The following is a 23395-nucleotide window of genomic DNA, read 5'->3' on the forward strand; positions in this document are numbered from 1 at the left end:
GGGTTGTCTGGCAAAAAAGATAAACCAGGCTTGACTTTTGCCATAACACAATGTGACATCATCTGGCAAGGTACTGCAGTGCACATTCCTAGAGGAGTATGTGGTGTAAACATGATTATTTCTACAGTTTATCTCATGATCACTGTTTAGACTGCTGTGATAACTTCCCAGATATGTAAAATCCTGTCTCACAGTATCATGTAATATGATACAGTAAGCCTTCAAATTCATGAATCTGTTACTCAAATAGGACTTAATGGATTGTATTTCACACTCCTGCCAGTGCAGCCCCCTGCATTGTTTTAGCACAGAGCTGTTTTCGGTCTGAACGCCTACTAATGTTTTCACTTTTATTGGGAGGACAGCCTAAGTGTTTTTTGTAGTCATTTTTGTATTTTATCAATCTATCTTGTGATAAAACATTTTTTTGGCTGAATCCTACTAGAATTCAATAACATAATGTATGAGGTTCATTGCAGATAGAAAGAAACACATTAATCATTTATCATTTTCATCACCATTTTATCAACATTATCAAGAGAAAGTACACTGAAGGTGGACCTTATGTGTTTAAAAATATGCAGCACATTCCCAACATCCTCACTAAGGCAAAACAAAGGGAAGCAATGTGGGACTAGCAAGAAAGCAACATTAAAGTTTCAAATACCTCTGAATACTCAGCTGTAATACCTACTTTACCTATCTACCTACCTAACTGTAAGTGATGAATATGTATAATATATGAATCAAAGAGAGGAATTCTTCTGGTTTACGTGTGTATTTTTTACACAGAAGGCCATGTTGCTCTCTCATTACAAATTACAAATTGAATTTTGCCACAAGGCACACTCTTCATAGGATAAAACAAAGCCTTTAATGATGACATTCATTCATTGTCACTGGTTTCCCAGTTTAATCCTGTTGGGTCCTTTCACATTCATATGTTTTAAAATCCAATCACACAGTTTGTAATAGATTTACCAAAAGCGTGCTCCTAGCTTCTCTAGAAACAGAATGAAAAATAGTAGAAAAAATATATTATGTAGACAAAACACATTTTACAACATTATAGCAGCCCCCATGTTAGCATTCATAAAACCTGTTTGACTCATACAGTTAATAACAAGGATGTGATGATGTATGAATTTTCATCATGTATAGTGGATACCGTACTTCCTCAAATAGCAGCCAGGGCCTTTATTTACCTCAACTGCAGGGGGTACCAGCCTTTTATTGAAAGCACACTTACATTAGAGAGAAGCCTTTATTTCTAATTCCCTCTGTTTGAGAAGTATATTTGCTCATATTTTAGTGCAAAGCCTCCTTGATTTCAGATCTTCTTCTGTTTGCTCTGTTAAATTTTTGTTACTGCATTACCGGTAATCTGCTTACTCTGACGTGTTGAACAATAATTCTTGTGCTTAAATTCCACCAGGAATGTTTTGGCAGTGCAGCACTTAGCTGTAGCATGCGGGTAACATGCTCATAAATATATGCCTATAGGCTTAGCCAATTTACCACGGTTACCCATGCTCATGAAGTGTTGCTGCTGTCATTATTATTAAAATATGCACCATTATCCCCGTATTTAAACAATATTGCATCTCCTATGTCCTCCTCTCTCTGTGACAGTCGGCTAGAGGGCTACGCATTTACTCAGAACTGGAGTTACATCCAGGTAACTAGTATTTATGCTTAACTGGCATGCACATTATATAACTGGCACCAGGAGTTTCTTCAGCCTTGTTTTTCCCTGCCCTGTTTTTGGGGCAGGCCTTTGTTTGTTTGTGTCAACCACACCCCCTGCCATTATCAGAATATAATGTATTTTAATTGAATACTGTCTTTTATTTGAGGAAATACGGTAGCTTGCAAGCTGATGACATAACTTGACATGCCACTCAGGCAGAATAATCCTCTGAACATAATAACAAAAGCACTTTGGTATGTGTACACACCTACACTCACAGCAATAAATTGTTTACATCTGACATTTTGACACAACTACTAATTAATGCATCAACAACATTTGTTGACAGCATTTGAATTTATTGCTTCAGTTTGTCAATGGTAGAAGAGGACATATAGGAAGTGGTTGAAGGTGATATTTTAAGATTATGTTATATAGTTTAAAGGTCTGCAGCATGCATTCTTATAAAACATTTTCTCCTTTTAATAGTATTCATCAGTGCATCTGTACACAATAAAGTGAGCAGCGGTCAAAATGTAAACAGTGTTTGCTAAAAACATTTTTCAAAGTAAACACAGTGTCAAAGACCAAATATACAAATATAAACATTGCAAGTCAAATGTGCATCATTAATAAGTGACCTGTGTAGACAACATGATGTTTCATGCATTGTACTAAAGCAGTTGTCACTGCTTGTTCTTGTGTATGAGATTTCCCATCCTCTGAATGAATTTCTCCAGCTTATTTTCATGGTGCCCTCTCGCATTGCGGGTGAGATTATGTTCAATAGCTGCCTCACCTTCTGAAAAGCCTTTGGTTTTCTGCTGAGACCCAAAGCTGTGCGCAGAGCGCAGTTGGTGTTTCTTTTCAAGTGAGTAGAGAGGCTCAAATCTACTGTACAAGTGATTCTCAGCTCCTTTGTCTTTGCTCCAGCTTCTCTCGCCAAGTCCAGGCCTTGCACTTTTGTCGGTGGGCTTCCTCTGTGTTGTTATTTTGGAGGGACAGATCTGTGGTGGATGTTGGTGCTCCTCAGTTCTAAATCGAGGTTTTGAATACTTTAGACCATCTAGTAACTGGTTCCTCTGGTGTTCCGAGGAAGACCTAACTGAGTTGGTTGTGCTTTGGTGATGTTTACCTCCACTGTCTGATAGCCTCTCCTCATCCTCGGCTGTTATTGTGTCTGTACTGCCTTCTGACTTTAGACTTGGTGTGTCCGTGTATCTGATTGAATCCTGTTTTTTCTCTGGTATGTTCAATAAGGATTTTATTTTCTTGGAACTCTTCTTCAGAAAATGCTCAGAGCCCATGCTGTTGGATGTAACTGTCAAATCCCTGCTATTCACACCCAGCACTGCTGCAGACACAGTCCTGGATGGCGGCTCCTGCCAACTGGGAGTAGTGGGGTTCTTTGTGTCTGTGATGCTCTTAACATCATAATGAGAGACAGATCTCTGATCCTCATTCAGATTTGACCCATATCCTCCATTCTGTGCATTGATCCCTACTGTGCCTCTGTTAACTTGCATCCTTGCAAAAGCTCCATACATGTGACTTGAGTTTGATCTTGGATCTGCCACGCTGTGCCTTTTGTGCCAACTGTCTGTCAGGATGTCAGGGTTTGTAATCATCTGCCCACCTTTAGCTCTGCCTAGGTTGGAGTATACAGACTGGTAAGAGTTCCTCCCTGGACCGTAGCTTGTGTTATTCCAAGTGTCATCCAAAATCTGCAAACTTTGTCTTTTCAACATGAATTCATCATTATTTATCCTATTCTCAACTGTTGCGGTTGGATTCCACTGCATTGATGAGTAGTGCAAAGGAATGTTTGGTGCTGCTGAGGTGCGAACACCAGTGGATGTGTTGTTTATGTGTCTATTTGGCTCCATTTGCTCTGGTATGGTGGGCCTTAAAACGAGGGAAGACCTCATTCTTGCCTGCATGAAGCTGCTAGCTTTGTCCAGTGGTTCAAACTGGTCTAAATAGTCACAAGAGTCTCCAAACGGGACATCTGGGTTTTTGAGGTAAGACTCGATCCTCCATGTGCGCATGAATGACTTGGATGTATTCTCCAGTGTTGGCATGTTCTGCTGCATGGAGAGAACTTGTTTGTCATTGCCATTGTAAGACTGACGCATGTTTTGACCTCTGTAGATCTGTGGCACATGTAAATAATTGTCTTTTGGGTAGTTGTTTGTCCCATTTCCCGCATCTCTAGAGATATTCCAGTTGCTTGCTCTGGGTCTGATGTCCTGTGGGATACATCCATCTTGTCTCTCCCCAGCATAGCTATGCCTTTTCAAGAAGTTTGTTGTCTCAGCAGACTGGAACTGGGGCAACTGGTTCTGAACACCAATCCCATTCTCAACCAAAGGCCCAAGTTCATTAAGTTCTTCCTCAAAAAGCCTCTCTTCAACGTCTCTTGCGCCTAGTTTCCTCTCACAGGTCTTTCGATAGACTGTGTCCAGCGTGTGCCTCAACTGGTCCCTTCGGTCGATTTTTTGGGCACAGTTTGGCAAAATCTGGCGTCCATGTGGCCCATTGCGTTGGAACAAGGCCTCCGGGGGGCACAGTTCAGCTGGAACAGTCGACCGGGCGTAAAGTGTTCGAAACTCCTCATCGTAGGACTTCACCAGATGGCCTGTGATGACCTGCACCATGCTCAGATTGATCTTTTCAAATGACCAACTGAAGCTGTGAACAAACAAGATAACATGAATATTTATTAATTCAGTGTGGAGGAAACAGACTGATGTGTGATTTAACTCTTAACTCTCTAATACTTTTATTTAACACTCTTAAAAATGTCGTCAACATCTGCTTTGTTGAAGTTCCTGTTGATACAAAGAACAGAGTGATATGTTGTAAAGAACTCACATTGAAATGTCTTCATTAACAAAACTGAGTTACAGACTGCTTCTCAAGACACCGATAGGAAATGATGACAGCAATTTTGTAGAAAGTTTGCTTTATGAATGCCTTTAGTGTACACCTCAGCGATCTCAACCACAGCTCCTCAGTTTTTATTTACCTGTACGAGCCATAGATTGCTGTGTGGCAGTCGACTAAAAGAAACCTCTGCTCCATTGCACCATGAAATTTAGCTCCTGATCGACAGAGGTAATCCTGACCTTTCACAGTCCGCACCCTCATGTTCTGTGGTCACAGCAATGAAAAGAATATGTCAGATATGTCAGATATGTCAGAAAGGATAGTCACTGTTAAATGTTACAGCCTAAGGTAATCAGGATGTCAATTATCAAATAAACATCTGAAAAAAAGGGATGCACTGTGCAGATAAACAAGATTCTAAGGACTTGAAATATGTTGAATTCGTCAAGCCCCTGAGTTGTTATTGTTGTTGGCATATCATTTGCACGTAATCGGAATTTTAAAGGTGTGTTTGAATCTTTAGCGTGTCCTGCCCAGATGAATTGTTTTGACTCCACCCAATAAACAGGAGAGACCAGCTTCTGAAATAAGCTTTCAGGGCGAAGCCTTATTATGATATAAATGGTAGAAAAAATGCATATTTTTATGCATCTTAAATTATGATCATAGGCAAAGATGCAATTGTAAAAAGTTGTCAATTTATATCCCCTCAACTGTCCCCCAGAGTTTGACATTTTGGGAAATATGTGTATTTGCTTTCTTGCCCAGTGTTGGATGAGAAGATCAGTATCACTCTCATGTCTCTGTTGGCTTAGCTTAGCGTAAAGCCTGGGAGCAGTGGCGAAACAGCTAGCCTGGCTCTGTCAAAAGGTAACAAAATCAACCTTCTAGCACTTCTAAAGCTCAATAATAAACATGTTACATCTGGTTTGATTAATCTGCACAAAAAAGAAAATGTGACAATTACAAGTTTTGGTTTTATGATGGTTTATGTGCTGGAGATTTGTTACATTTTGACAGAGCCAGGCTACTTGTGTCTCCCTGCTTTAAATCTTTATGCTAAACTAAGCTAAGCCAAGCAAACTGTCTCCTGGCTTTAGCTTCATATTTAGGATGCTGACATAAGAGTGATAAGTGGTATTCCTTCAAAATGATTGTTTTAGATTTTCAGAATCTTGTTAGTTTCTTGTGATGTTAGGTGCAACCACAACAATAAACATTTTAATTGCAAAGTATGTGACTGTGTATTTGTCATTTGTGTGTTTTAAATAGTACACTTACCCTGAGCTGTTGAATTTTTACATCTTGATTTTCAGCCATTGTGAGGAAATTTTTCAACTGGGAATCAGCCAAAAGCACATAGACTGGAACTCCTCGTATCGAGGCGTCAACAGTTTCTTTGAATATGTCTATATCAGTGAACGCGTCCATCACAATGGCAACGACCTGTGAGGACAAAGTGAATAAATCATGATCAATTAGATGTGCTAAAGACCAGAGTGGGTAGTGCATTGAACCAGTTTACACCTGTGAAACTTGTGAATGACTCATTCAAATGCACACTCACAGTCCACATTTATGAACATGAAAACAGGCAGCTAAAAACCCCTGAGTGGTGCCAGCAAGAAGAAAAGAGTTGTTAATGTAAATTGGAGGCAGAATGCAGTGAGAGAAGCCAATGTGACTTAACAGAGATTGATACAGAAAAGGGCAAGAGGAATGGTGGATAACCATATTTGTATCTATAAGTAATACATCATGTATTGATTCCAGATCCATTTCTGTCACCACTGGAGCATTTTGAGTATTTGAGGATTAGGTTAAAGCCTTTCCTCTCTGTTCTTTAATTTCACTTTAGGATCAGTGATTCAGCAATTGAAATCAATCAGGATAATGAGCAGTTTGAAAACACTGAATTTTATGAAGCAGCAACATCATGTGTTCCAGTTGCATGTAATGAGCTCTTTAATTAACTCATGTTTGACTATATTGCATGTTGTGTGGACTAATTTCTTCTCCTCTTAATTTCCTGTTTCTCTTAAAAACGTGTTGATCCCTCAAATTAACCGTGGTCTTAATCATGCATGCATGGATATTTAAAGAAATATTTTCCATCCAAAATTGCTGTTTTGGCAGAGACGAGTCATTGCAGCTGTTGCATCCTATGACATATTTTACCTAATTTAATTTGGATTACCTTAACACTGAACTGTTTGTAATTATGGGGAGTAGAGAGGAGGGTTTCATTAGCCTTTTGTGAGCTGTAGAGAGAGATGGAGTCTGTTTTTTCTTTTTTCTCTGTCAGTCTTTTGCTGTGTATGCTGGTTTAATTAAGAGCTTGTACAACAGTAACAAGATTGTAACAAGACTGCTTGTTTACTAACTGTGATTTTGAGCATTTTGAGCTATAAAGCCAATTTATGACTCATCATGTCACAATCTGAGAAATAATTGCAGCGTTAATTGTGTAAAACTCTGTAATGTAGGGCGGGATATGGTTCCCACACTTTTTTCCCATGTTAGTAAGTTGCAAAACCTGATTTTGTCCCTTATAACCCTGGCAGACTTTCCTTGCCACTGAACACAGACAACAACAAAGATCTATGGAAAACTGCCTTAAGGGAGAAAGGTACTTACGACATTCTCCGCAGAAGCACAGTTCTCAAATTAAACACAGCAGAGAAACAGTGTGTCTGAACCAATTTGTTCTGAAGCGTATTTGTCACCACATAACAGGCCTGTTTTTTGTTTCTCCCTTACCACATTGTTACTGGTAGTTTTGATTACCTGTCTTGCATCCTGAATATGCTTCCTGATCACCTCTTTGATCGTGGGGTTGTTTTGTCTCGGTGGATGAAAGAGCAGATCTATATTTGTCTGCAGTCTTTCATGCATGACCTCTGGCCACCCTAAATCCAAATCTGGCGTGTCCACATCCGAGTGGATGGGCCAGTACGTCCCTGAGGATGACTGGCTGTCTGATGGGCCATTGATTTCCTCTGTGTGATTTTGAGGTGGGAGCTGTTCTGCGTTTGTGGTGATAAAGAGAAGCTCTTCCTCAGAGAGGAAGCTCCCAATACGTTCTCCCTTGAGGAACTCATGGTAACTGTCTCTGCCGCCGGTCACCAGGCGATCAATTGCCAGGCGATATGACTCCTTGTAGTGGGGTTGGATGTAATCCTCAAATTTAAACTCTCCCCTCAAGGAAGACAGCGAGGAAAACTGTGTAGACTCCATCGCTCCAGACTGTTTCAGTTGGACCTGTCATATATAATAGAAATTAACGAAAACAAACATTATGACACAGTGGAAAGTGCTGTAAGATTGGCTCTTGTTAAGCTTCTTGAGGCAAAGTAATCTGTAATGTAATTCATGGAAAAGTCCTATTGTTAACCATGATGCTTACAAGATGTAAATATCAAGAGTCTGTTAAAATCCCCAAAGCTGCGATCACTAGTGAAATAGAACCAAGCTTCTTTTTAATGATATGTACAAAGTGTTGATGCGTTTACCTTTCTTATTGCCTAAGTTTTTTCAGATTGTCTCAAAGCTACACCATTTTAAAAATTAATCTGAAAGCAAATATTCAGAAACAGATTCATTTTTACAGCACAATCTGTGATCCAAATGTTAAACTAAACACACCTGCTGTCACTTTCTTTTTACTGGAGGGGTATTTCAGTTATCAGTACACAGACCAACTGAAAACAACTAAATCTGTAATGGTTTCTGATGGTTTTACTGTATAGGCTTTGGAAATAGTAAGGTTCACATTAAAGAATAGCTAACTAGCATTTATTGAATAACCCTCAATCACAGACTATTGATTAGTTACTTGAGAACAGACTTCTAATTCATATATTAAGGAACCAATGTCTCATGTTTGGATATCTGTGAATGTACATATTGAATACTTTCTTAATGTACTGGCTCATGTTAACTTAGAGTCAGCTGATAAATGGCACAAAATCTGAAAAAAACCCAACTAATTCAAAATTATTTAGGAAAAGCTTGTTAATTAGCAATTAGTTTGGTCTGTTTTTTACTTATTTTTTAGTAGCTTAACAGGACTATCTGTACCTTTTTGTAAAGGTTCCTTGGTTTGTTTAGATTAGGATTGTTTTTACAACAGTAATGAAAAGGCTTATATGTTTTCCAGTATGTTGGGTTCAAAAACACAGCAATGCATGCTTATTTTCATTTACAACACTTCCTTTAACAGTTTCACAATTCTACCTGTTATTTTTACTGGTAAAAGTGATGTGATTCACTCTCAACAAGCCACATCATGACAACTGACTCATCATACTCAGATACTGAACTTGTTCACATGCAGGTATTAAAGAAAGACTAGCAGCGCATGCTCAATGACGAAATTATATTATTGCACCTGTAGTGCACCTCTAAGTTCAGGTGAGGTAAAATTAAACTAGTAAAAATAAATGTGACATTTATGGAGTAAATAGCTGCCGCTTTTAGGTAGTGATTCAGTATTTTTTAGGAGTGTAAGTAAGAGTTCAGTTAAGCTTTTAAAAGTAGCTTATCAAAGAATCCTTCCATGCATGTCTCCTTTCTCACCTAATTAGTGCTGAAAATCACTTACAATGCTTTTATGGGGACTTTGGAACAGACAAGTAGAAATAATGAACATGCAGCTCGTTGCTTCCTTGGTTGTCAAAAACAAAAGCTACATGTTTTTTCTGTATATTACCTTAAGTCTAATGAGGAACACTATAGGCTGAAGAAACTGAATCCTTTTTTGGACAATTTTCAAGGCAACAGCACCTGGTTTAAAAAAATCATGTCACTATTTTCATGTAAAACACCTTAATTCAAGAGTTTTTATTTGAAATGAATGACCTCCAGGCATTTAGAAAATTCTATTTTTTAGTAAATCTCCTCAAACCTTTTTGAAATCAGGCATAAACAGCTTGTCTTAGTTCCTGAAAATCTGATTTTAATTAAATTTAAAGATTCAACATTTCACTTAGTGGTAGAAATGATATGAATTTTGTCATGTCTGAAACTGAGCACTGACCTGAACCTCTGTATATGTACAGGTTTAGAGAAACAGGTTTACTCTGGGATTTTAAAGCACTATAAAACTTTTAACCTGATTTGGAAAAGTAAACAAAGTAAGAAAGAAAGTATGCTTCTGAGGGTGAGTTTCACTGCCGGTGTTGTGCAGAATATTTATCCCACGAATGAATCACCCTGAGTACTGTCAAGCTTTCATCTTTTGTTTTCATTTTTATTTCTTAGATTCTGTCACAGGCTAAACTGCCAGTATACACCCTATCCACCTATTGCATTCATAAGGTTATACAGCATGAACTCAGTATGAACTGTCTGCTGTTATGTTTATACAATCCTATATTTACATGTTGAACTTAGTTTTAGATGTTAAAGATGATTTGAGGTCAGCATTGACTCTGCTGTGCCTTATTCCAATAGCTATGTCCAAATATAAAAGAAACATTGTTGTTGCAGCGTATTTAATTCTAACCCACACTGCACATCATAACCTTGGACAAACATTTTTACTTTCACCTTTTATCACAAACCTCCCACTGTTCAGAGAGTTCATTTGAAACTGAGGTGTTTGATATTCCCTCTAACAAACAGAGCTGCTTGTTCTTGCTGAACGCTTTAAAAGCACAGCCAGTCACAACACCATCATCTTACAACAACTGTAACTTACATTAAGAGTGTGAACTTTGTGAAAATCCTCTTGACTGCTCCCAGAATATCCCACTTAGGTTTATGTCTATTCAGCTTATGTTCAATATCTGAGAAAGCTGCAGTCTACCGGCTGGAAGAAACAAAGAAAAGGTGGTGTCTGAGCATGATAAGACAGGGTGTGGATTCCAGTTTTGACATGCAAAATGCTCTGGTTCGAAACTTGCTCACAGGCAGCCATAAACCTGTTTTTAGCCACTCCCCTCCTCTCTAGAGGAACAAAGTTCACACTGAGGAAAAGCAAGATAATGATAGACATAAAGAGGTTTTATTGAATGAAAACTCTAGGGTTAGTTGCACTGGACCTCATCAAAGTGTTCTGTCCTGTGCTGTGAAATTTACACAGACTGAGACAATAATGCATAATTTCCCCCCTATATTTACCTGCTTTGTATTTCTTTTACTCTGTCAGGGGACAAAAGAGGTTTACAACACCAATTCAAATCACAGATTTGAGTTGCATGCAGTAGCTTCTCAAACAAATAATGATCTTACTTCAAATGTGGCTAAAATACCAAGGTGAAGCTATCCAGACTGTGGCAGGGACACAGCTGTTCTTGCATCTTAAGGGGTGGAAACAAGCACTTCTGGTTTCCCTTTGAACTTAGCAAGACTTGGCATGACTCAATATGTGAGGTTTAGTGAGTTTTGTTTCTTTTCCCTTATTTTGTGATAGCTTGCTTACTGTTAGAGAGTATAACTCAGTGAAACACAAGTGCATAAATTAATTCATACTGGAGACATTTGCCTGGTGTGGTTAGCTCATGTCTCTGGAGAAACACAAAATGAGTGTCAACTTCACAGGAAGGCAAAAATGACTCATTTTCAGACAGACCGGTGCATGTGTCACAATGTGTCACATTCACACTCTCACTTGTGCCTATTTACAACAAGACATGGCTTTGTGAATATATTTGTATTTCATATGTTTGGGTATGTATGGGTTTTTTGTTTGTTTGTTTGTTTTTGTTCTCCTTTTTGTTTAAAACCATATATTCTTATAGTGAACATTTCAACCACTGACACTCAGATTGCACTCACACATTCACAAACCACCACTGTGAAGGTTGCAGCCCTTCAGGAAACTCTTTCTACAAAAGCACAGTTCACATCTTATCAGTGGGCTGTGGCTTTTCAGTCCTGTTCACACACAAAACATTACATATGGTTACCTTCAACTTTGTTACATTTCCTTTTCATTCAAGCATAAATCAAATAAGATTAACTGAACAAATTAATCTGAAATGTTTGTTCTCTATGATAAATCCTTCTGAACTGACTGAAACTGAAAACATACCATCTCTGCAGGATGAATATAAAAATTGAGACATTAAGACATTTTTGGTGAATAAATACATGGATTTTATTGGGGGTATTTTGGTCTTGCTTGAGGTAGAATTGTTCTACATTTTAAATAATGAAAATATGAAATTGAGAACAGCACACAGGTGATAAATCATTCAAGTGATAATTTCTAGGTATAAGTTTTATATCACTTATGCATTTGTCTTTTTATGTGTAATCCCTGCGTGTGTGTATTTTTGTCAAATTGCCTCTTGGCTTGCAGATGATGGTGCTTGAAAAGTAGAACAGTCTGTTTCTTATCAGACACCAACACTCCCTGTAAGACATCAGTGTTAAAAGGAGTAGTGTTTTAACCCTCTGGTGGTGGTGAAACTTTCAGATTTGGAGCTCATCCAGTTTCAGTGAATCTTGACAATCAGCCCCAGAGCCCAGAGGTCAGTCTAGGTGTGCATATCAGCTATCCAGAGGCACTAAATAACATTTGGTTAAATGACACTGGTCCTCCCACTGGCTGTAGCATACACACACATACACTGACCTCATCACTAAATGCCTGGACATGCAAATTCACACAGCACAGGGTTTTTCACACAGACACTTTCCCAGTGTTGCAGCTCCAAACTGTGAGTTTAATAATTAGGAATAATTGAGCCTCCAGCAGAATAAAATTTTTCTCATAAAAGACCATCGTGTTTTTCATTTAGCTACACAGTAATGTCTCAGAGGAGCTTGAGTAGACCCTGACGTGATGTGAGAAATGTTTTCCAGTCTCCTTGACAGTAACTGTCAATCATATTTGTTTCTAAGATTATTAAGAGATTATCAGTTCGCTTTATTTTTTTGCTTTTGTGTATATCTATTGTTTTTCTTTTAATCAATAATTAAATCTATCTTTAGCAAGTTAACTTGAGCTGTCATTCAACTTGAGTGAATGGGATAGGGTTAGAGTTAGGGTTAGAATCATATTTGTGTCACTGCGGTCAGGAAATGAAGACACCATTGTCATAATATGATGATTATGGCAGAGTAGTTAAATAAGATTAAATTAATTTGCACAAGTAGATATCTGCTATGATCGAATTGCAGTATTCCGTCTTGGTCCCCTATCTTCCGAGTTTCTAATCTTAATGATATAGATTCATAGGAAATTATGTTAATGCAGTCATGATATTCTATCATACATTGCGTGATATGTAACATGGATATGTTAACACTCTGTTCCATTAACGAGACTGAAACACCTCCATAGTACTTTACCTGAAAAGAGCCCTGGAGAACAAGATATCTGCACCATTGTTTGGCTGCATCTTGAGTGTGGGTGTGTGTGTAGATTAAGTAACATATGCAATAAGTCATAGGGCGTTTTTTTTCTTGAAGCAGTCTGGCTGTGAGTCACCTTTTATGACACCCAAGCATTTCTGCGGGCAGTCGTCTTGATATCTGTTCCTCAGGCTGTTCTTGTCTCCTACTGGCAAGTCTGAGCAAGTGTCATGTTGTCATGTTGCTGTGAAGCACTTCTTATCAGGTAAACTAGCATTTTGGATAAACATCAGCATGGCCCTGATCACTGAGTAAACTCAAAATAGGAGCAGACTGATGGGTCTCAAAGATATTTCATAGTTGTTGTTTTGTTCATGCCAGCATAGCATTATGTTCAAGTTCTTCTTCTGTTTGACTGTAAAAAAAATATTTTGTAAAGTTTTCCCTTGACAAGTATCCTACAAAGACTGAGGAACAAACTGAGTAGACACAGAATAATAACAAAAATTTCATACCCTATTCATAATAATTTATACCGTCATTATTCACCATTTAAATCAACACTCTTGTAGATGATAATAATAATGTTTAAAATGTAAGTGACATAATCGCATGTTCACATAAAAAAGTGACATCAAAGATGTCCTCTGATGTAAATGGCAGGTTAAACTGTAAATGCTGTATCTCATTTTCTCCCCTGAAGCCTGCATTTAAACATAGGAAGGAGAGTTGTTTAAAGGTTCTGTATGTAACACGACCGGTGTCACTAATGAGAAGGAATTTCTGATTTTTACAAATACAACTTTTGACCAGTTTATAACAGATGGTTGATAAAACCTTATGCAGTTTGCAAGATGTGGAGGATTTTAGTCCATTGAGCAAGGAAGTAATAAATGCGTAGCAATCAAATTATACTGCCAGGCAAACTACAGTTACACTTGTAATTTCCCAAAGTAAATTTACATAAGGAATACATAAAAGTACAGAGGTCAGGTGTGCATGCATGCCTCTTTCAAAATCATCACTAATGCAGAGAAATCTTTTCTCGGGGGGGGGGGGGGACTCCCTGTTTTATGCCCCTTGCTCGCAGATTAATAAATACAGTTGCAATCTTGGGGAACGGGAAAGCATGTAGCGACTGCAAGTTTAATTACCAAGCAGTTAACCTATAGTGGCCCTGCATAAGCTTGGTAATTAAACTTGCAGTCACTACATGCTTTCCTGTTCCCTGCCTCTCTTATGATGTTAGCTGGTGATGTTATAGACAGAAATATATGTTGTGTTGCTGGTTAGGGTGACATAGCTGAAGAAACTGGCTGTTGTTAGTGAGTATGTTGTTAGCCAGTGGTGTTTGCTGATGATATTATAGACAGAGGTATGCTTTGTTGCTTACTAAGGGGAGGAATTTGAGGAAAATTGTTTGGTTGGCTTTTTATGTTTTGAAGATGTTTCACCTCACATCCAAAAGCCCTCTTCAGTTCTCACTGGTGAGGAGTCCCAGCAGGTATTTAACCTGTGGAGTCATCTACCCCTCAGAGTTGTTAGTCCACCAGGTATGTGAGAGTCGGTAAGGTTGATTTATGGTTATTCAAAACCAGTTCTTACAAAGTGCTGTCCAACCACGTTGGAAATCAAATATGATTAGAGTTGTTAGAAATGGCTTCACTCAAAGGCAGAGTGAAAAGCAGACTGTCACAATCACAGAGAGGGGACAGGGAGACGCGCTAATGTTTAAATATGTGAAGAACAGCACATATTTTCAGATATTTTCAGTCTCTCCTAGAAGGCAATTGTAGTGTTGCACTCGGTTGTTCACATGAAGAGTGACGTGTCATGAATGAAAAAGGGGAACTAGAGAGAGAAGTTGAAACCCAGGCTCCTTTCTTACCACCGCACAGCTGACCAATCACTGTGTGGAGTGGGTGTCAATGTCAGTATGTCCATTTCAGAAAGTTACAGAACAGCCTGTTGCAGACAGCCTCCTCCACCACTGTTGAGTGATGGTTATTCCAGTTTCACAAACACCGCCTTCTTCACTCCTCTTTCAAACCCACATTGTCATGTGAAGAGTGAGGTAACATCATCGGACACCATTGTTTCATCAGTCCAAGGACCTTATCAACAAAGTCCTTAGAGTTTTGGATGCAATGTGCAGTGTTGCCAACCAAACAAGCTAGGATGGTGGCTAAATGCTTGGCAATGTTGTATGTGACTGAGTTGATGCTGCTGCTGATGGGTCTGAGTGGGCCTTTCTCCTTATGAATCTCGGGGAGTCCATACATGCATGAGATGGGTTCTCCGGGGTAACGGCGATGATATGGTGAACGATCAATGGCTTTATCCTTCCCCAGCTGTTGTTAACAATCAATGGCCTTTTTCTTACAACTCCTGGTGGGATCTCACCTCAAGGTCTCACATGTATAGGTATCACTTAGTAGTTTGGTCACTTTGGCCATCATCTTTATCCCTTTCTTGGTTGACAAGATGGTGATATTCTGGTCCTTTATTAGTGATACCACAACCTTCCTTTCTTGGATGTGAGGTTGGAAGAGGGTGCTTTCACACTGGAAAGGGCAGCCGATACCTTCACCCTGAGCTGTTCTGTCCCTGTTTCCACTAAGCTGTTCTTCCTGTGGGCTGATTCTGGGGCTGTGATGAGGCAACTGTTGCTATGCTTTTGCAAAGTTAAGTCCCTTGGATAAAACATCATTCTATGGCTCTCAATCTATAAGCTCCCTGTCTGACAAGTTCTCCTGAATTGTTGTTGTTGAGTTGTCATCCTTTTGCCTCTGAGTTTATTCCTCTGTTCTCCTTCTGTTGCTGGCCCATGACTGTACAGCTTGGATTTTTTGTGTTTTTCTTTCCTTGTCCTCTGAGTGATAATTGCGCCTTTTCAATGAATTCCGAGACTTTCTCCAGGAATGGACTGTGCAGATGTGATATGAGTCTCCGGAGTATGGGATCAAACTTTTCCTTCAGTGTATCAATAGTGAAATGGACCTGTCCTCTCTCTCTTTCAGTAGTAGTAGGGTCATTTGGCAAAAAAAGTTGAACCTGGCTCAAAAGCACACATTGCTGGTGGATTACTTTCTACTTTTTACCTCTCAATCATCACAACGAAAGATAAAATAGTTGCTGCCATGCTAACTAACTAATCCTGTCTCATGGTATGAACTGTTGTGCAGTGTTTTGGCATCTGATAACCCTTCCAACTCATGGATCCGATACTCAAACCGGCCCTCCTGGATCATATTTCATTGTCTCACCTGTTTTTGGTCTAAACACTATCTAAGGGAACACATATCAGACAGTCTCTCTTCAAAAGTATTCATGGTGCTGTACTCAGTTGTACACACAAAAAAGTGACAGAAGTAGTAGTTGTGTGAGGAATGAAACCCACAGGGGGGCGTGCTTCTTGGATTGGCAGTTTTGGAAAGAAACAAAAATTGTCTGACGCAGCTCCATTATGACACGATTGGACAGGGTCACAGAAGCTGTTAAGATGATCTGACAAACTCCTGGTTTGAAGTACATACTTAAATGTGAATACACAAATACAGCACTGAAGCCCTAATTCCTCCCAGATAGCCCCTTCCACGCAGGCAACTTGACTAACCAGTAACATCCCATTTGATGACACCGACCATTGTGTTTGTTGTAATGCATGACCAAGACAGTTTCATAGAAGTCCTCATGGAGCACCATGAGAGATAGATCCTCACAAATGCTTCACTTTAGTTATCACCAAACATTGTCCAATAAGCATATTAGAGTTCATTTAGAGAAGAAAAAAAACAACAAAACACCAGACTTTGAAAAACATTTGTCTTAAAATATATATAAATTCACAGGCCAACAGTGTTGTGCTGTTCTGTCCTGCTGGGCTCTGGGCATGTATAATGGACATAGATGCCTAATTATGCTGGATGCCAAATAACCATCTATCATCATAAGGTACTAAACAAAAATGAAATAATTGTGGTGAAAATATCTGTCTGTAAAAACTTACTGCCAGCTCCTGAAGCTAGAATCAAGAGAAAACAGCGAGCACCAGCTTAATTTTGACATTAAAGGCTGCTGGTCATTTAAGCAGGGAGTGAGTGAGCAATTAATTTAATTAAACACAACAAATAACTTTTGTTCTGTCAGGTGGGGAAGCAGGTGTGGACCCAAATGCAGAGGCCGGAATGCAGATATGACAAAAATCTCCTTTAATCATGGATGGTCAAGTACAGGCAAACAGAGCTGAATAGAAATAGCAGACGAGACAACACAAATGAGCCAACAAAGACACAACTCAAAACCAGACCTTAAATACAGACTAAACTAATCAGGGAATGGGTTACAGGTGACGAGACACAAGGGCAGGATGGGAGTGATTGGCTGAGGGAAACACAGGAAGCAGGGCAGGGCTGACGAGACTGATACAGGGCAGGTGTAGGAAAGACACAGAGCAGAGCTGGGTAACAAGGGTGAAGCAGGGCATCACCCTCATGAACCCAAACTAACGTACACAACACACCAGGCTAAACAACAAAAGGCAGTCCAAACCCACCACCCAAGAAAACCCATATGACCGGAAGGACTAAACAGAAGTGCAAACCAGGAGACCCCAAAGAACACAAGAACATAAAAAGACCAAAAAACACACAAAGTCCAGGCAGGGTGTGACATGTTCCCCTATTTATTTAATATTAATCACTATTATTGACTTGTACACCTGCTATGTGTTTAATTATTATAAACTGCTAGACATTGCACTTTGCTATTACTTTATCTGGAGGAACAGAGTGAGAAAGAAAACAAAAGAACATCACACACATAATGGACAAGAATAGCAGAAGTGTAAAATTATTGGAATAAAATATTACATTTCATTTATTCAGATATTTTTGTTCCAAATATGCAATGGTGTGATTTAAAAGGAAGTGCATGTTGAATGTGGCATTAGAATGTGAGCAGTAAGAGGTATAGAGTAAGTATGAATCAGGCTTTAAAATGTTAATGACAGATGTGAAAGTGAAAGCTGAAAGGTCGGCGAGCTGATGAAATAACAACTAAAGAAGTGCCAGAAACTGAGTAATGCTATGACTCATCCATTCGCTTTATATTCCATGAACTCAGGCAATCTTAAAGCAAACATGCTTTATGTTCATGAATGCTCTTATGACTGCTAAGGCTTATCTATAAGCAGTGTTAGATAACGCACTTTACTGATACTGCAACAGTAAAATGATAAAAATTCGAATTACATTACAACAGTTACTGATCCCAATAACACTCTGTTTGTGACAGTTTGGGTGTGGAGGCTTTAAAGTTATTTGAAGAAGCATTTGATGGAGCTGAGCAGAGTAACTAAAGTAAAGTAAGTAATATTACTTACTTTTGCTGTTGAGCAATTAATGAAATAATGTGATTACTTTTTAAATGAGTAATATGTAATGTGTAGGTGATTACATTCAAGTAACTTGCTCAACTCTGTCTAAAAGCCTTACAGTTTGTGTTGTTCTTAAATAATTCAAAGTAAAATAAGAAATACATTAATCTTCTAATACAGATTAAAGCAGATACTGTACAGCATGTAAATGTGATTTTTTTAGTTATTCCAATTGTAGAACATGAACATATAACAAAAAATACTGATTCATATTTAAAGCAATGATGCCTGCATTCACCATAGAAATATGACCTGCAGGTTATTGAAAAGCCTCTGCAGTTGTCTTTGAGTGGCTATTTTAGAGGATTTGTCCTTTTACCTATAAACACATTATGGTCAAAGAGTATATAGTCACTGTAGTATATAGTCATGTAACATTGCTTGTATCTGACTGACATTCTGTGGCGTATTTTTAATATTTCTTGAGCAAAAGACTGTGGGAAATTACCTGTAATTACTTTTAACCAAATTTCAAAACATAAGTTATAAACCTACTGCTGGCCACCTCTTCCTTGTGAAAGTCCAGGATATTATAAGTACAGTGCCATGGAAATAATTCAATCAAACTGATATCTAATTTCCTATCTCTGTGTGCATAATATGGGAGAGAATTAAAATTCAGTAATTAATTGTTCATTTTCTTTTCCTTATTTGAAAATGGACCATGACTTCCAATATATATTAATTAGTGAAAACCCAACAACAGTATCTACTCTTTGAAGGCCAGTCAAGACGGCTACAAATACACACAAATGCTGAAATTGTACCCATGAAGAGCTTTTTCTCCATATCTCTTATATCTTATTGTTATTGTAGCAATAAAATTTCTACTGCCTGACAGAAACACCAGAGAATTAATACTGCAATTCTTACCGGTTGACAACATTGTAGACAAAATTATATATGACTTAATGCTCTGTTAAAAGTCCATTCTAGCAATATCTGAGTTTTTGCAAATTTTGTATATTTCTAATCTTTTAAACCTGCAGTGCAGAACTTTTACATATAAATGAATGTCTGTTACATTCAAGACTTTGCCAAACGAGTTCACACAATGCTGATTAAGCCTATCACAGCAAGATAAACCTCTCCATATTTCACAGTATACCAGAGTTTTCAATTTAGTGTAAGGTTTGACATTCCCACAGTGGCTGGATGAATACATACTGCGCATACTCTATGGGCAGAGTAGGCACACCAGAGACTTCTGCCAGACGAGCCGGCTACCTTCCGGTTAGGTCTCTACTATCTTGGATGGGGATAAAATAATTTAATCGTGTGGCTCTTCTAGACTTTCCAAATGTTATCGGACTGAATGGATCAAATTCTGATAGTGAAACAAGTAATTTTGTGGGGGTTGTGTGATGCTGAAAACAATTTAACCATAATAGGCACAGTAACAAGCCAAAGACAAGAGAGACTCTTAGAGGAAAGACTCTTACTTAAACAGCACTTAGCATTGGGTTAATGTTTAGAAGGTTTCAAGTAAGATCCCCACAATTACAATAAATAAAACGTGCTTTTGGTTTTGTATTTGTGTTTGAAGAGAGAATATATTTTTCATAATTTGTGGCTGTCATTTCTCAGGACCAAATGAAATACTATTGATATTTTGGACATGAAGCGATGTATAGTGATGCAGTAAAAGCCTGTGATTGAATGCTGGATTGGTGAAGGTCAGGGATAATACACTATAGTCCTGTCTCCTGCGGTCTTCGCTGGCAGGAGATTTGCAGTCTTAATGTGTCACACTGCCTCTCGTGATAATGTGCTGTAGGGAGTCAGGACGTGTGGAACAGTTGTGTGAGGATAATAAATCTCAAGCAAGAGCCAATAAAAACATTGAGGGATCATCTAAAGCACTGATTTTTTTTTTTTTTTTTAATGTTTTTCTGTGTTTAAGGATTTTATACTGACAAGAAGTATGAGTTGCTTAACATGCATTATTTTACTATTGCATCAGGTAGTTGGACTATGGTCAAGTAGATTTTTTATTATTTTTTCTGAAATGTATTTTACACATTTTACTCAAGAAACATACTGTAATTTACTAATGGTATGTATATAAAGAAATAGTTTGAGAGAGAGAAGATTGATCCCACTCTTATATTTGTACAATAAACATGAAGCTGGAGCTAGGAGACAGTTAACTTAGCTTAGCATAGAGACTGAAAGCAGGGGGAAACAGTTAGAGTGTCTCCGATCAAAGCTAACAAAATCCACTTACCTCTAAAGCTCACTGATCAACATGTTATTATCTCCTTAATTTATACAAAAACTGAAGTGTAAAAATGGATGCCTGGCAACCTCACAGTGATGAAAGGTATTCAGGACATGATAATTAGTGAGCTTTGTGTCAGACTCCCATTGGGTGACCACTTCTTAAAATCTATGACACGCTTAACAGGTGTAATTGCCCTTTTCACATCCCATTAGTGCGCTCTCTCTCCCCCTCTCTTTCTATTTATCCTCACAAAATTTTAAAAGCCTAACCCTAACCCTAACCCCAACCCATTAGAAAATAAGTGAGAGAAAGTGAGGGCGAAAGCGAAGGCAAAGCATAAAAGCAAAACTAATCAAAAACCGAAACAACTTTATTTGGTCTGTATGTCATTGTGATGACTAACTGAATAGAAAATGTACAGACACCAAACACCAAAAGTCTCTCTATGTTAGAAAATAAAGGAGGGACAATGGTCAGTCACCTCACAGCAGGTGATATCAAGGTGCTGGCAGATGTTATGGTGCCTCTGGGACAGGAATAGTCCAGCGGAAACAGCTGGTGGTTGTGGATCGTGTTGGTTGGTGGATCTTGTTACCTTTTGACAGAGCCAGGCTAGCAGTTTTCCCCTGTTTCCAGTTTTTATGCTAAAGTAAGCTAACTGGCTGCTGGCCCCAGCTTCATCTTGTGCGAACAGATGTGATCTTCTCATCTACTGGCAAGAAAGTGAGTAAATGTATTTCCCAAAATGTTTGACCATTTTGGAAAATATACAACTTTATGCAAGGTGACGAATTTGACTCAAAAGTCAAGTTCTCCACCCTTATTATGAGACTGTAAGCAGGGAATTAGTATTTACCCTTTTTATGCACTAATAAATAAAGACTTAGACACCCAAATAAGAGAAATATTTGCATGCATGTAGATTTTAAATATGTTGATTCAATCTGGCATTCCCAGCTGCCTCCTAAGATTATCAACACAGGAATTGCAGTATACAATACATAGTATACAGTGTACAGTATCTCATTTATGGCTATACCTTGTGGGAGGAAAAGACAAGATAGTTGGACAGTGTCAGAGAATACAGACATTAAGACTGGACAGCAAAACAGTTTAGGACATTAAACATGTGTTTGCAGTTAAGGTGTGGGAGGCTGAGCTGTTAAGCTGTGGTGAAGTTTGTTGTGTGTGGTTGGGTTGAGTATGTTTGTAGGGGGAGAGCCAGAGAACTAAAACAAAGAAAAGAGCAGGAGGGTATGAAACAAACAGGGGAGAGAGAGTAGTAAGGAAATGAATAGTAATAATAACAATAATATAAATAACAATGACAATGGGTTGTTGAGGTGATAGCAAATATCAATTCTTGTGGGGTTGTAAGTTACACCTGGCCAGCAACCCAGAGTCGGGTTAGCCCACACCAGAGGGCAGGCTCAGGGCAAGGCAGCAGGGGACAGGTCCACCCCAGAAGTATAATTATAATACACATTTTTGTTGTTGTTATTTGTTGTTGTTACTAAAAGGACTTGTGCATTTGTGTTAGACACTGCAGTGGGAGGAATTTCCATCCACTGACCTTGATCTGCAGTGCAGATAACATCTAGTGATTAATGTATTATGTCCACCTGTATTAACCAAGTAATGCAATTCAGTACATAAGCCCTACAATAAGTCATGTCTTGGTGCTCTGTCAGAGAGCAGTTGGATCAACTTTATTGTCACGTTTAACGCTGTAGGTTATCTTGAGAGGTATAAAATTTGCTGCTAAAATAAAGTGAGCTGGGGAAAGTTCAAGTAATTACACACAAACTAATACAAACTAGAAACAAGCTATTTCATTACTTTAAGATCAGACTGACCACAGCTCCATTAAATATTACAGACAGAAAAGCACAAGTTAGAGAGAAGAACTCTTTTCATAAGTCATGTCAGCAGTTATCTGAGGTTACACAGCGTCTCAACTGTTTCACTAAAACTTTTCTGCTAAACATAAAACAGCAGACTTCAGATTGAAAGTACTGGGGAAATGAAACTCAAATCTGACAAAAGTTCAAGTGTAATTGACAGTTAAACTGAAAATTCCAGTTACTGTAATAAGTAACTGGAATTTTCAGTTAAAATAGTCATGATTTATATTACCATGGATGAGATGGGAGAACACTGCTGAAAAGACAGAAATCTATGTTTTGTTAAATCTCCAATATATAATAAAATATGAGAAACATATTTTAATTCGATTCCAGAATAAACATAGAGGATAAATCTTTTATTCTCATGGCCAAAATGATTTCTGTCTCACAGATAAAAGAGAGTATATCTCTATACTGTTTAAAATGTTGCTAATGCGTTGAGTGTGGGAATCCTGGAGCTCAGGTGGATTAGTAGTAGGTGCCAATTGAGGAAGAAGCAACAGGTGTGTCAGTGGGAGGTGCTCAAGAAACAAAAAGAAAGACTGGGGTGTAGTAGATCTTTTTGTCATGCTCCTCTTGTCGAAGGAGAGATGAAAAACTGGTTTAGAGAAAATGGTAATCTTCCAGATTAAGTGAAATTGCCTTTCTTAGCAGAGACGTTGAGAATCCTAAAGGCTTTTTTCCAGTGGGTTTCCTAAGGCTATACATCTACCCTTTACCATATAATGATTAAAACTCAATTTTTGTGTGAAAATGACTTGCATCTTCGCAGCATTTCCCGGTTTTTCATAGAAACTGCTGTACACAGTGAGGCACTTGAACAATAGTTTTAGGGCCATTTAATTTTTTATTGAGAGACAAATGCACAATAAAAGTAAACAAAGTAACTACAGACAAACACATAAAGAAAACAAACAGCTACGAAAAATCGCACAAAACCAGAC

The 23395-nt window shown here is 38.4% G+C and overlaps 1 protein-coding gene across 1 annotated transcript; it reads right to left on the reverse strand.

The window, feature by feature from the left end:
- Positions 1-513: 513 nt before the first annotated feature.
- Positions 514-7834, reverse strand: fam83b (family with sequence similarity 83 member B). Its single transcript, XM_044373152.1, has 4 exons — positions 7367-7834; positions 5861-6025; positions 4719-4843; positions 514-4381 (listed from the first exon to the last, which is right to left on the reverse strand). Exons 1-4 carry the CDS (start codon positions 7814-7816, stop codon positions 2377-2379), a joined length of 2745 nt encoding a protein of 914 aa, XP_044229087.1. The 5' UTR covers positions 7817-7834; the 3' UTR covers positions 514-2376.
- Between the last annotated feature and the right edge of the window lie 15561 nt (positions 7835-23395).

Source organism: Thunnus albacares, chromosome 14, assembly GCF_914725855.1.
Source record: "Thunnus albacares chromosome 14, fThuAlb1.1, whole genome shotgun sequence".
NCBI classification, from domain to species: Eukaryota; Metazoa; Chordata; class Actinopteri; order Scombriformes; family Scombridae; genus Thunnus; species Thunnus albacares.

What these genes read in the sequence shown, in the direction of transcription:
- fam83b (XM_044373152.1), bottom strand. Translation starts at nt 7,816, where the DNA reads ATGGAGTCTACACAGTTTTCCTCGCTGTCTTCCTTGAGGGGAGAGTTT. An exon ending in ATATTCAGGATGCAAGACAG is followed by an intron (nt 6,026 to 7,366) that starts GTAATCAAAACT and finishes TTGTCCTCACAG; the next exon opens with GTCGTTGCCATTGTGATGGA. An exon ending in TAAAAATTCAACAGCTCAGG is followed by an intron (nt 4,844 to 5,860) that starts GTAAGTGTACTA and finishes CTGTGACCACAG; the next exon opens with AACATGAGGGTGCGGACTGT.